The following is a 13703-nucleotide window of genomic DNA, read 5'->3' on the forward strand; positions in this document are numbered from 1 at the left end:
CATAAAACAAGAGAGATATGACAGAATATTCTGTTTGTGTGTGCGCACGCGTATACACTTCCAGAAAGCGAGAAAAGTAAGCATGCAATTCCACTGAACATCTGATCCACTGGGAGCAGCAGAACTTTTTTAATTAGCCGTGCAAAAACAACAGCAAAGGAGGGAAACCCCGTATGTAAGCAGATCTGAGTCGCACGCCGAGTCGCTCCTCTGACAGCGTCCCTCTCCTGGACGTATAATTGCCAGCCTGAAAGACCGGGGGAGACTCTTTGTGATGCAAATTATATGGTCAAATTATCTAGTGCACGTGGAGGAGAGGGTGGGAGAGGGAGAGAGAGAGAGAGAGAGAGAGAGAGAGAGAGAGAGAGAGAGAGAGAGAGAGAGAGAGAGAGAGAGAGAGAGAGCGAGCGAGCAGGAGAGTGTAGACCTGAGCTGCCCTGTTCAATCGCCTGATTAAAGTCTTTATAAAAAAAGACCCTGCAATTTTCAAGCCTGGCTCAACAAAACTTCAGCCAGCGCAGGTAGAGGGGGGACAAACCCATGATCACCAGTCAGTTCAAAAATAATGCCTCAACGTCCTTCCTTTTCTTTCTTTTCTCCCGAGTCAGACTTTAAATGGCGTTACATATGTAGCACTGCATGAAATATTAACCTGGAGAAGCCTTGAAATGTCACGGGTAATGAGGAGTCTGGCGCTTACCTCCTTAGCCTTCTGCTTCAAGCGCGCCTGCTCAGGGTCCTCCAGCCTTGAGCGACTCTGAGAGAGAGAGAGAGAGAGAGAGAGAGAGAGAGAGAGAGAGAGAGAGAGAGAGAGAGAGAGAGAGAGAGGGGGGGGGGGGGGGGTTAACAGCTGTGATAGAGGTGTATTCTAAAATAGATCTGAATGGGGCCAAAGACGAGGTGTCAAGGACAGAGAGGGTCTGGATTGGCGATCGTGAGACTGCAGGAACACAGGCGTCCCCGTCTGGACTGGACCGGCCCGGCCCTCCACTACACCGAGCTGCTTCAAAACACCATATTAAAGAATCAACGCAGTGTGTGTGCCCGAGGGAACGAGACAGTCCTAAATGACACTCCACGCACGCACTCTCCTGAACATGCAGCACATGAAGAGTTAAGACGTGTGTCGGTCTCTCTCCTGAACGTGCCGTGTCGTATGAAGAGTAAGACGTGCGTGTCGGTTTCTCTCTACCTCAGGCAGTCCAGTCTGTTCCCTCAGAAACAAACATAGTGGCCCATCAGGCCCACGGCCCACACCTGTCCCACCCCACGCATGCAACTAAACACGCCAACACACCCCGGGCGTTGCCCGATTTACTGATCTTCAGACGCATAACATATTTAGATGCCAATTGTTAAAGGCTGAGAGAGAGAGAGAGCGCGAGAGAGAGTAAGAGCGAGTGAGTGTGTGTACGGTTTTAAGCCCATCAGGCAGTCTGGGTGGTGCTCAGTGTGTGGGTGGAGTGACTGGACCCCTGCTCCACCTCGTCTCCGCTCTCCCAGGACTCCAGTTATATGAGGAGGGTTTTATTTTAGCAAGGTCAAATTTAAGGGGTCAAACTGAGGTGAGGCTAATGAGTGAAGCCAGCAAGGACATAAATGAAGCGCGTGTGCTATTTCCGTATTTGGACTCAGTCAGCCACACAGAGCGGCACCACGTGTCATTTGCACGTCATATCCGGAACCGAGAGAGCAAAACGGCAGCGGGTCTTCTGTGTGTCACGGTGGGTTCTGGCGGCGAGGAGGCGGAGCAACGAGCAAGCCGTCAGAGAGCGGCCGGCTTTATCTGGTCAGGTCAGACGCGCCTCATACGAGCAGCACTGGGGAGTTTTAACAGAAGAGGACAGGACGGTAAAGCAGCGGGCAGCCCGCAGTCTGATGAGCCTCTCCACCACGGTGACGGGTGGGTGGTGATGGGGCGGGGGGGGGTGTGTGTAACAGGACGGGTGGGGGTCGTTACTTTGGCCGCTCTGAGGAGAATCTCTCTCTCCTGTTCGTCCTTCCGTTGCTTCTCCAACCGTTCGAGCTGCTCAAAGAACTTCAGCTGGGAGCGAACATCTGAGGTCTGTTCACACCAGTCCTCATCCTGGAGAGAGGGAGAGGGAGAGGGGAAGAGAATATGGAGAGAGATAGGAGGAATAACGGTAAAAGAGTGAACAATGTGCACAAACCAACAGTCGAGTTCAAATGTTTACTACACTGAAACTAAAAGTTTAGGTTTGCTAAGGACACGCGTCTTTCCTGCGCGGTTTTCTGTTGATGACTCACTATGGAAGACATCTAAAGTGCGTCCCAGAGCTCATAGCGCTCAGGTGGAAACTAAGTTTGTGGGCAAACAAACTGTTAACACCATAATTAAACGTGTTTATGTCAGAAACGTGCCCTCGATTCTTCTCTCCCATTACCTCACTCTTTCCAGATTTTCAGGCGGGGGATCAGAGCGGCACGGAGTCGAACGACTTCTGGGATCCCCCTCCCTTGCTCCCTCACCCCACGTTAGTAGTGGCTTCACAGCGCTCCCTCCCAAACCTCCGCACGCAAACTGACTCCAGACGACGCGAGAACAACAAAAAAGACGAGAGACAACCGCTGAGCGACAGGAAGGCGGTCGTGCAGGTCCCGGTGCGCGGCCTGCACGCCAACAAACTTCTGAAAGCCTTTTCCACCGTGGCTCCTCCCCCCTCCCCGCTGTGCCGCACCGTTCGGGCGGGGGCTCCGTTCTGCGTTCGGAGCCTTTGAAGGGCACAGTGTGTGTGGGGGGGGGGGGGCCCACAGACGGCACGACTGAAGGACCCAACCTCCCCTCCTGCACGCGTGTTTATCGACCTTCTTGCGCGCGGCGTCTCAGACAGAGCTGCTCCGGTGCGTTTTTACCCAAGAGTCGGTTACCCAGCAAGCACGCTTCCGAGACACTCGCACTGAAACTTCTGAAAATCGAAAACCCTTCGAAGTCATTTGTTCATAACAACGAAACCGTCCCGCCGACCAAACATAGAGAAACACCCAGCACACAAACACGGCACAACCCCGAAACCCAAAAAAGTACAAATGTTTTGAGAGTTTGCAAGGATCTTTAAAGGACGCTCCCGCCATCGTGGCACAAGGGCGGCGTCCCGCTAGACTGATGCCAGCGTCGGGAGCGTCGTCTCTGTCCAGCCCCACCTTGCCGGAGTCCATGCGGTGCTGAGCGATGGAGGAGACCTTCTCTAGCACGGTCCGCAGACGCGCCTGCGTGGCGTGGGAGATGTAGTTCACCGTCTCCAGAGGCACCTCCGTCACCCCAAACTTCCTGGCTGGAAGACAGAGGAGCAGACGTCAACCCCCGACCACGTCCAAGGGCGTTCCTGACTGGCGCTCGTACATGGACGACTCCTCCGCCCACGTGAGAAAAAGGCGTGGTCCGCGTGTCCTTAGAGGAACTGTGGAGCAAGCTCATTAACCCACATAGGAGTGAAGCTATGTGAGAGAAGACAGGAAAAAAAGAAAAACAATGAAAAGCAAAGAAAAACAGAACGATAAACAGAACGAAAGGCCCTGGTTTGGGTGACCGTTGGAGAGGGTAATTAGGCTCCCTGGCGTCAGACCCTGCGCTCAGACTGCCTGCTGTTCCAGCCTTTTCTTTCATTCCAAAATTAACATAATTTTAACAATTTCCCCTCCAATGTTCTTTTAAGTAAATCGCTGCAATTATTTAAATCGGCGGCTCCGCGCGTCCACCGCGCACCTCCCGAGCAGAGCAGCGGAAACGTTGAAGATCGCAGGGAGATAATGAGCGGCAAAACGCAAGGCCCACGGAAAAGACGTATAAAACCCAAACGTTCATCAAACAGCAGCATTTACCGCAGTGCCCCCGCACCCCCCTGAAAACCACACACACACACACACACACACACACACACACACACACACACACACACACACACACACACACACACACACACACACACGGTAAGAAAACGAGGCCAATCACCCTTGTTCTGACACACATTTCTAATCTGAATATGGCACATACACCAACGTCTGAACACAGCACACGCACCGGCATCCGAACACAGCAGACGTCTGTAACGGCGTGTACTGAAATCTCTGAACAGCACGGAACTCAACATTTTGTCTGTTGATATCTGCACAGACACAGACGCCACCACAGGAGACACGCGTGTCTCTGAGATCACAGGCCTTCCATCCCACACAAGGGCCAGTAGATCACGTACGTGAGGTATGAGAGCAGCTCGTAGAAGCACATGCATCAAAAATCCCCCCCCCCATATGTGTGAGAGCAAGTGGGCGAGTGTATATATCCACCGCCCTCTGGGTGAGCAGGGCTAGCAGTCTGCAGCCACCCAAGGCCTCTGTGCTCAGCCCAGCAGGGGGGCGCACTGCAAACCTCGGCCTGCCAGCAGTGAGATCTAAACCGGGGAAAGACGCATCAAGCTCTAAACCGTGCGTGCCCCACCTCTCACTCCAGTCGGCACGGGGTGCGGGACAGCTCGTCGGTGAAGTTTAAAGGAGGTGAAACAGGGATGAACCCACAAAGCCCACAGCAGAGGAACCACAGCCTCAGAGATCCCGGACCCGCAGCCCACGGTGTTCCGCGCTCAAAGTCAGCGGGTTCTGTTCTCCAGCATGTTTTCTTCAGGACGTGACAGAAAAAGGAGCAAGGAGCGTTCAAACGGCAAGTCCACACACTAGTAATACCACACGCACACCCACGCTCTCTGACACACAGAGACACTCACGCAAGTGACATCACACTGCGTGATTACATAATTTATAAGGCCTTGAACTCTAAATGGACATGAAAAGACAAAAGAAAAACCAAAACAAAAACACCCCAGCGAGAGGCAAACACAAAGAGAGGGGGTGTGGCGTGCTCTGCCACCAGGGAGAAGAGAGGCACCAGCACAGGCCCAGAAGTGTCAGGGCTGAACTGAACTGAACTTCCAGACGCGTGTATGCAGTATATGTGTGTACGTGCGCGCATTTGTGTGTGAATATCTCCAGTACGTGTTTTTGTGTGTGTGTGTGTGTGTGTGTGTGTGTTACCCATCTCCAGGACGCGGCGGTGCAGTAGTCCTGTGGGCAGGAAGGCTTCGTCCTTACAGGACCGGATCTGCGTTCCGACCAGCTCTGAGTTAGTGGCCAGTATGCGCGCGCTCTCCTCGTTCAGATTCACGCCAGCCATGGACGCCACATCGTTGATGTCATCGTCATCCCTGCACAGCACAACACAGCACCGATCACACCCGAGCACCCGCCACCTCACACACACACGCACCAACACCGCCCGGCAGACCAAGCAGAACCCAGAGGCCTCTGTGCCCTTTACATGGGAGCTTTCATTCTTTCACATTTTCAGTCGTTTAGAGTGTGTGTGTGTATGTATATACTGTACTTGCTGTACTTCATCATGGAGGGACAGAAATCTTCATTAGAAAGTAAACAGAAGAACTGTACATATATAAATAGAAGAACTATACACTCATACTACAGGGTCATTTCAAGCTTGATTGACATCCCTTGTGCCCAATAGAGAACTTTCATTCTCTGTTTCCCTGGCAACAGTGTCCTAATTAGAGAGGGAAGGCGGAAAGCCCTGGGCGGCTCGGAATGCTGTCGCAGGTTGGGGGTTGGGTCACACAGGTCAAAGTTCAGTGTTCTCTACTCCAATTTTGCATTCCCCAGCTCTGGGTTTGACGAAGACAACCCCCCCCCCACCAATTTGCCGGCCTTCATACCCAGCCTTGTCGCCCGTGCGTGGGCCAAGGCCCAAAGTGCGCGCCCCGCCCCACCCCACCCTACTGTGGCGCTCCAGAGCCCTAGCTCCTCCGTACAGAACCCATCAGTGCCGAACACGACCTTAGTTTTGCTTCGTTTCCAATTTCCAGCACCCACGGTGAAGATGCCCCAGGATGCACCGGGTTTGGAATTTTACAGACAGACAGGGACAAGGCACGACCTGGCTCATGCAGGTCATGGAAGCTTCCAGAGAGGAAAAATCAAAAATATGCGGGTAGGGGTGATGGAGAATAAAAAACGAGGCTGCCTGTACAACGCAGCTCTGACAGCTTAATTAGCATCACGCCACAGAGGTATTGGTTTATCAATCAGATACCGCCCCCCTCAGGGGGAGGAGACAGTGACATTACTGCACACAATGGGGCCCAGCCAATCACAACACACACAAACAGACTGTATGCAATTACTGCTATTTTAATTGTTGCAGTAATGATAAAGCAGCCCGAATACGCAGGAGCTAGTACCAAGGACGCGTGCGCACGCGCACACGCACGCACGCACACACACACACGCACGCACACACACGCACGCACACACACACACACACACACAGCACCTACAGGTGTGGCCCATGCTGTGTTTAGCATGTTTGCTGGGGGGTCAGGGGCGGGTCTGACTGTCTTGCACGGTAATGTGGCGTACGTTGACACATGCGGCCCTCATTTTACAGGAACATGTACACTAACAGTTGCAAAGGAGACTGAACCCTGAGATACAGAGACATCGAGCTGAGAAAGGAGGCAGGACTGGAGAGAGGGGCAGAGAGGTAGAGACTTGGAGACAGAGACAGGACGACAGGAGCACAGCTGAGCTCCTGTTCCCCGAAAGAGTCGCCCACAGTCATACACACCAGCTCAGGGACATGCTGCCCCCTGGTGCTCGCTCTGGTTATTACAGCCTGCCTCCCATACACCAGCACACACAAACAAACCCCTCCCATTTCTCATCTGTGCCCACAACCCCCCACCCCCCCCCACACACACACTCCCACACACACCTGAAGGAGCCTCCCCCAGGGTCATTGAGTTTGTTCTTCTGGGTCCCTGAGAGCTGAACACCGATGGCAGTGGGACTCCTGCCCGTCTGGATGGTGGGAGCCTTCCCTACAGCACCTGTGCACAGCAAGCAGGTTACAGTGCACAGCCCAACACAGCCCCATGCATGTCTGGGGGAACTGGACAGCAAGACAGATTCTACCTCTGCCTGTTTTTAACTAAGCCCAGACATCAACTAAGCCCACACTTTTCATCATCTATTCCTTTGTCCATCTCACTCTCACTTTCCCCCTTTTTCACGTAGAACACATTCCGTCAGCCCTACCACACATCACAGGTTTATTCCCAAGTTCCCCAAGTTTATTCCGAGTGTATTCCTGGACCTCCTGTACGCAGGTGACTAACAGGCACGTTCCTCACTCTGGACAACCGCAGAGGGAGCGGAGGCCGCGCTGAGGGGCGTGGCCAGTCAACAGCATGCAGAGGAGGGGCCTTACCTGCTGCCCGCACCGTCTGGGTGATGACCACTGGCATACGGACCTGCCCTGCCACTGCCCCTGCCCTCTTAATGCCCTATGGGGGGGGGGGGAGAGGGAGAGAAGTTTAATATCAAAACAGACATTGGACCTTGAGCTACTTCGGCATCAAATAACGGAAAAACAAACATATAAACATATAAGATATCGAACCATTATGAACAAACGGCCAAGACAACACACACACACACACACACAAACACACACACACACACACACACGAAATGTCTGTTTTAAATTAATCTCAGATTTCTACTATATTTTAAATAAAATGGTAAATTTTGGATTAACAAAAAAAAAAAAGGCAGAGACAGACTGGAAAAAATGAACACCGGGTAGAGAGAGAGGGGAAAAGAGAGAGGGGGGGGGGAGAGAGAGAGAGGAAAGAGAGGGGGGGAAGGGAGATGGAGAGAGAGAGAGAGAGAGAGAGAGAGAGAGAGAGAGAAAGAGAGGGGGGTGGAAGAGAGCGGGGGGGGGAGATGGAGAGAGAGAGAGAGAGAGAGAGAGAGAGAGAGGAAAGAGAGGGGGGAAGGGAGATGGAGAGAGAGAGAGAGAGAGAGGGGGGGAAGAGAGAGAGAGAGAGACAGAGAGAGAGAGGGGGGGGGAAGAGAGAGAGAGAGAGACAGAGAGAGAGAGAGGGGGAGAGAGAGACAGAGTGCTCTAATAAACACGGCGGACCCTGTGCAGGGCCGGCAGTGTGGCTGCAGGCCCCTCATCCGTCTTGACCCGTTCTGCGACCCGTTCTGCGACCCGTTCTGTGTGCTGTTGCATATTTCTCTGCCTTGTTTCAGTCGCCTGCACGCTGGCACTAACCAGTGAACCCTTGGGCTCAGTTCTGTGGGGGTGCGGGGGGGCGGACATGCCCCTCTGGGGGTGGAGGTGCTCCGCAGAGCAGGGATTCTGCAGCGGAGAAATGTGCATGTATCCACCCGAACTGTGGAGGTCCAGCGAGGTAGGATGGGTGTGAGTGAGTGAGCGAGGACATGGCACAAATCACATCTCCACCCCCGGACAGCTACTGAACTACCCCTGTCCCCAACTACCCCTGACTCCTTAAGCGACAGTTTTACCCCCCCCCCACCCCACACAAACACCCCGACATCTGGATGAGTCTCCGCCCCAGAGGTTTGTGATCTGGGGCATGGGGGTGAAATCGCCAGGGGCGGGCAGGTGTGGGTCACGACCTGAACCAGAGGAGGAGAAGGGGTCACGACAGATTTGTGACTTCATATGATGACCACATGACACTGAACTGACCTTGACACTACAACAGGGAAAAAGAGAGATAGAGAGAAAGAGCGAGCGAGAGAGCGAGAAAGAGGGTGAGACACCTACCTGTGGCAACACAGGGGTGCTGTTGGGTTGCCGGGTGGCGTTGCCCGGAGTGACAGTCCCAGCAACTGCACCGGCTGGGGAGACGCTGGTTTTAGCCGCCTGAGGAGGCTGAACGAGGGACTGCTGACTGTTTAACAGCGAGAGACGCAAAGCTGGCAGACTTTTCTACACACACACACACACACACACACACACACACACACACACACACACACACACACACACACACACACACACACACACACACACACACACACACACACACATACACACACATACACACACATACATACATACACACACACAGACACACACACAGACACACACAGACACACACAAATCATTAATGAGAAGTGACAGAATTAATTAATGATCAATGATACAGGATGTCACCAGAGAGAGAGAGAGAGAGAGAGAGAGAAATTAAAAATCGCTGCTTTTTTTTTAAGCCACGTCACCGATTGGTGAACCACTGTCTGGAATGCTGGCTGCAGGTCTACCGTCACCCTCTACGGCATTTTCTCACTCTACCGTTTAAACCATCATCTGTGACAATTTAGCCCAGTAGACGGAGCTACAGCTGATACACTGGATCTCGTTGCCAGGAACAGCAGGTACATGGTGTTACAGAAATTACTCTGACCACCTAAGCAACAGTTCTATTTATATGTTATCTTTACTAGATGGGAAAGATCCCTCTGGTGACAGCGGTCAGATCTGCTGATTTTATATATATACCTTCAGAAAAGGGACCAGGTATGGTTGCGGTGAAGACTTCAGCTCCGACTGCAGACGGTTGGTGAACTCCTCCGGTTCAATTTTGGCATCCTGACAAACAAAGAATCCACAGAAACAAACTTCTATTTCACAGATAGCTCAGTGGTTAAGGTCCTTGACTTGTAATCAGAAGGTTGCTGGTTCAAGCCCCACCCCCAGTGCCACGCTTCTACTGTTGGGCCCCTGAGCAAGACCCTCAATTGCTCAAGATGTACTCAGTCATAATTGTAAGTCGCTTTGGATAAGTCTCAGCTAACTGCTGTAAATGTAAATACCTGGAAATACGTAATAAAGCACACACATATCAATTAACAATGTCACTTTACGTTTAAATCCAATAACATTTCATCCAGAGCCATACTGAAAGATGGTGCTGGCCCCTACAGGTTGGTGAGAATGACCAGATCAGAACTTTGGGTGGATTTCCACATTCGACGTTCCTGACCAAAAGTCAGGAACACCCCTAATGCGTCAGGACGTGAGACGCTCCAGCCCCTGATGTGTGTGGGGACGTCAGGACTCACCAGCAGGTCCTGCACTAGTGCCTTCACGTTCCGAGACGTCTCGGGGGAAGGGGAATTATGGGATGCCAATTTAATCAGCGTTGCCAGGAAATTCTTGCACTTTTTCACATTTTCTTGCATTTCCTGTGGAAGAGGGAGAAGAGCCATGAGTGTGTGTGTGTGAGAGAGAGAGAGAGAGAGAGAGAGAGAAAACTGTCAAGCTACTGTCCAGCTGCATGTAGGCCACTGTGTGAATGTGGTGTGTCTGGGACAGTTTCCAGCTGTGCATATAAAATGTGCATAAAAGATACAACCTTGTGGCAGCTGTGAGCATGTACGTGTGTGTGTGTGTGTGTGTGTGTGTGTGTTGGGGGCTTGAACCTGGAGGGCACACAGACCTGGGAGACGACAGGCGCTCCAGGTGCAGGGCCAGCCGTGCTGGGAGGGGCCAGCGTGGGCTGACCATGTGGCCCCTGGGGGCCCAGGGTGGCAGGGACCTGCTGGGGAGCCGTCACCGCTACAGCCGCTGCCAACGGCGCCCTCTGGAGGAGAGAGAGAAACACACAGTGATGAACAAGAGTCCCGGGCCTGAAGCACCACATAAACACTCGACTGTCCCAACGCACGTCATGTTGTTTTTACCAAACAAAGAGAAAATGTATAATAAATGACTGTGCATCAGTGAATGATCCTTAAGTCCAAGAAACAAACAAACAAACAAAAAAAACTCGAATGAAGCTGAGCGCTCACTTCATAAACAAATCAATATCTTAAAAAGCAAGTGAACTTTTATTTTCATTTAAGAAATATCTCAGTCAGAGAGAGAGAGAAAGAGAGAGAGAGAGAGAGTTTGCTCACAGTAAGGGCAGCAGAGGCAGCAGTAGCGGTGTGGGGAGCAGGACTCGGAGTGGGGGACTGCACCACCTTAGACTGGAGCGTGGGGGGGGGGCGAACGGTCTGGGACGAGGCCGGAGACTGCAGCCAGCGGGGGGAGGAACAGCCAGGTGCAGACGGGGAAGGGAAAGAGAGAAGTTTCAGGGAGAAAAGGACAGCGTGGTCTGTGCAGGTCAGCCTCACTGAGCCTCACAGTCGTCTAATCCAGCAACAGTTTGAAAGAATCTCTTCTCTCATTGTAATAATGGAGGCCACATACAGGACAGTACAACTAATACACAGAACCAACGCCTGACCAGTCACCACACAAACAACACTACCTAAAGGGCAGTGGTAGCTCAGTGGTTAAGGTCCTTGACTTGTAATCGTAAGGTTGCTGGTTCAAGCTCCATCCTTGCCAAATTGCGACTGTTGGGCTCCTGAGCAAGGCCCTTAACCCTAATTGCTCAAGTTGTACACACTCATAATTGTAAGTGGCTTTGGATAAACGCGTCAGCTAAATGTCATAAATGTAAAGACTTTGGCCCAAACAAAAGCCAGTACCTGTTTCTCATGCCTTTTTGCACACTGAATCCAAATACATTTTCAGAATTTCCCCATCACCCACAGGTTTTTTTCCTCCATTTTTCTGCCCCGTATATGTGCACGTTATTACAAATATGGGCCTGGAGCCCTTCTGTGTTCCTGAGGCCAGACGTGAAAATCATAGTCCATCTAAACACAATTTAAATGAAATAACAGCCTTGTTCATGAATTAGTACATATATCATTTATGTACACGTTGTTTTCACTTGAAACCATGCCACACAGAAAGATTATAAAAGCAAATTCAGGGTAAAAAAAAAAAAAAAAAGTTCTGTACGTTTGTGGGACAAAAATAAATAAAGTTTTGTTGAGCAGTGTAATGTAGAGATCTTACTCATGACTGGAACAAACAAATGTGAAGAACCCTGATCACAGTGATCCTACAGCTAAAACCAAGCAGCTCACACTGGGAGAATCTCCTCTGGTCTGACAGTTTTCCCTTGTGGATGTCGGAATAACAACCCCGCCAGCTACGTACACACAGACACACACTCATGCACACGCAAACACACAATGATGCCATCACAATATCTTTCAGGCAGCACTGTTAAGCTTTGAGAGAGAGAAATAGAATAGACAGAATAACTTGGCAAAGATTAGCACAACCAAGAAGTAGACACGCTTCCATTGTACTTGGCTAGCACAGGCTGTGTCTGACAGAGTGAAGAGAGATCTGAGGTCTTCTGACATACACAAACCTCAAACAGATCTGTTTTCAGTTGCAGTTGCTGTCCTGTGAAATCATTCGACTTGCACTCTGCTGTATTACGCCTCACACAAAAAATACATAACTAAATAGCGCCATCTTGTGGCCAACGACAGTGGTGAAGCTGTGGTAAGCAGGGTCAAAACAGGCGGAGAATCTCATAAGCGTTTTGACGCTCTCCTGCACCTACTCGGATAAAAGCAGTTATTTATTCTGATCATACCAACACCAGATATTTCTGACCAGAAACGCATTTTATTATCTTATGCGTAAAAATTAAGTATTGCTATTTGTTCTTGGTTAGATACAGGGTGAACCAAAAGAGCAAAAGCTGATTTCGTTGAAGCACCTTGGTTTATGTACAGCGCTCTGATGCCACCTTGCGGTCAAAGGCCACAATATAAAGAAGGGGATTCTTTCCCCGCCCCATCCACAAGATGCTGCAATCTTTGAATGAGAACACGTTTAGGCCTTCAGAAACTTAAATAATGCCCTAACCCCCCACCAACAAACGAATAAGTACATAAACACACAGACAGGCTGATGTCCGCGTCCTGAGCTCGGCGCGGCTTTTCTGCGCCGTGTCCGTTCAGGCCTGCGTGCTCACCCTGCCTCGGCGTCTGAACGGGGCGACGCTCACCGCATTATGACAACCAGGATTTCAGGAAGAAAAAAAAATTAAACAAAGACTATCAAGATGCTCTCGTCTAACGCTGGAAAACAATTTATGAAGGCCCTGCACAAACTGCGTCCATAAATCATTAGCATGCGCATGAAGGGAATTTTATTACTTTTCACTCACCGATTTGCAAAAGGTAAAGCACCTCTGCTTGTCACGTACTCATACTAAATCAGTAATGTAGACAAGAAAAAAAAAAGAAGAAAGAGCCAGGACACCCATTTCGCCTTACAGGAGAGAAGAAAACCACTATCGATCAAAAATGACGAATAGTGAGTATACTTAGTGAATGTGAGCACTAGCGAAGTGATGAATGCCCTCCTAACAGGTGGAAAGGGATAAGCAAAACTTCAATGCAATATTAAACAGCTCATTAAAATCAGAGATGGAGGAGAAGGGATGGAGCAGCGATTACAGGGAGGAGAAAAATGGGGGAGGCACCCTGCTCCATCAAACTTACAGGAATACACCCACCCTAAAGGATTAAAGATACAGTAAGGAACCCCCGCAAATACACCCTCCCTAAAAGATTAAAGATACCTTCAGGATCTACGGCTCAAAAGTTTACAGAGCCAATCAAGAACCATGAATGCTGGGAAGCCTTTTTTGTTGCTGTTTTAAAACTTTTCAAACGCAACTCCACATATTTGTCCAAACTAACAAGAGCTGTAATGTCACTTTCCATTTGGTCGACTAGTTTAAATTAGACTAAGGGCCAAGATTGAGATGCACGTGAGCTCAGCTGGCCCACATGCAGGCCACGCTCATGTTCGTGAACATGCTTGTACGCTTCTCCAGTTACACATCCTTACCTGGAACACTGAAACACCTGAGTAGCAGCTACCACTGAGGCAACTGTGGGGACCCGGGTCATGGCGGGGATCAGCATATCTA

At 50.7% G+C, this 13703-nt stretch overlaps 1 protein-coding gene across 3 annotated transcripts in view; it reads right to left on the bottom strand.

The window, feature by feature from the left end:
- The window catches only part of LOC113584288 (transcription initiation factor TFIID subunit 4), a 46505-nt gene that overhangs the window by 27063 nt on the left and 5739 nt on the right, over nucleotides 1-13703 (bottom strand). For 2 of the 3 annotated variants that reach the window (XR_014124231.1, XM_081716199.1), the window contains exons 3-13: nucleotides 10804-10920; nucleotides 10344-10487; nucleotides 9967-10089; nucleotides 9404-9493; nucleotides 8666-8830; nucleotides 7292-7367; nucleotides 6797-6911; nucleotides 5047-5216; nucleotides 3163-3293; nucleotides 1961-2086; nucleotides 701-757 (exon numbers count right to left, since the gene is read on the bottom strand). Coding sequence is in view for 2 of the 3 variants with exons in the window: in XM_081716199.1 (XP_081572325.1) it covers nucleotides 701-757; nucleotides 1961-2086; nucleotides 3163-3293; nucleotides 5047-5216; nucleotides 6797-6911; nucleotides 7292-7367; nucleotides 8666-8830; nucleotides 9404-9493; nucleotides 9967-10089; nucleotides 10344-10487; nucleotides 10804-10920 (1314 nt within the window). In the remaining variant the exon portion in view is untranslated. The remainder of the gene's footprint in view (nucleotides 1-700; nucleotides 758-1960; nucleotides 2087-3162; nucleotides 3294-5046; nucleotides 5217-6796; nucleotides 6912-7291; nucleotides 7368-8665; nucleotides 8831-9403; nucleotides 9494-9966; nucleotides 10090-10343; nucleotides 10488-10803; nucleotides 10921-13703) is intronic. The other variant, XM_035525753.2, reaches the window with a different exon arrangement.

This window comes from Electrophorus electricus, chromosome 6 (assembly GCF_041902795.1).
Source record: "Electrophorus electricus isolate QZ-2024a chromosome 6, ASM4190279v1, whole genome shotgun sequence".
Lineage (NCBI taxonomy): Eukaryota > Metazoa > Chordata > Actinopteri > Gymnotiformes > Gymnotidae > Electrophorus > Electrophorus electricus.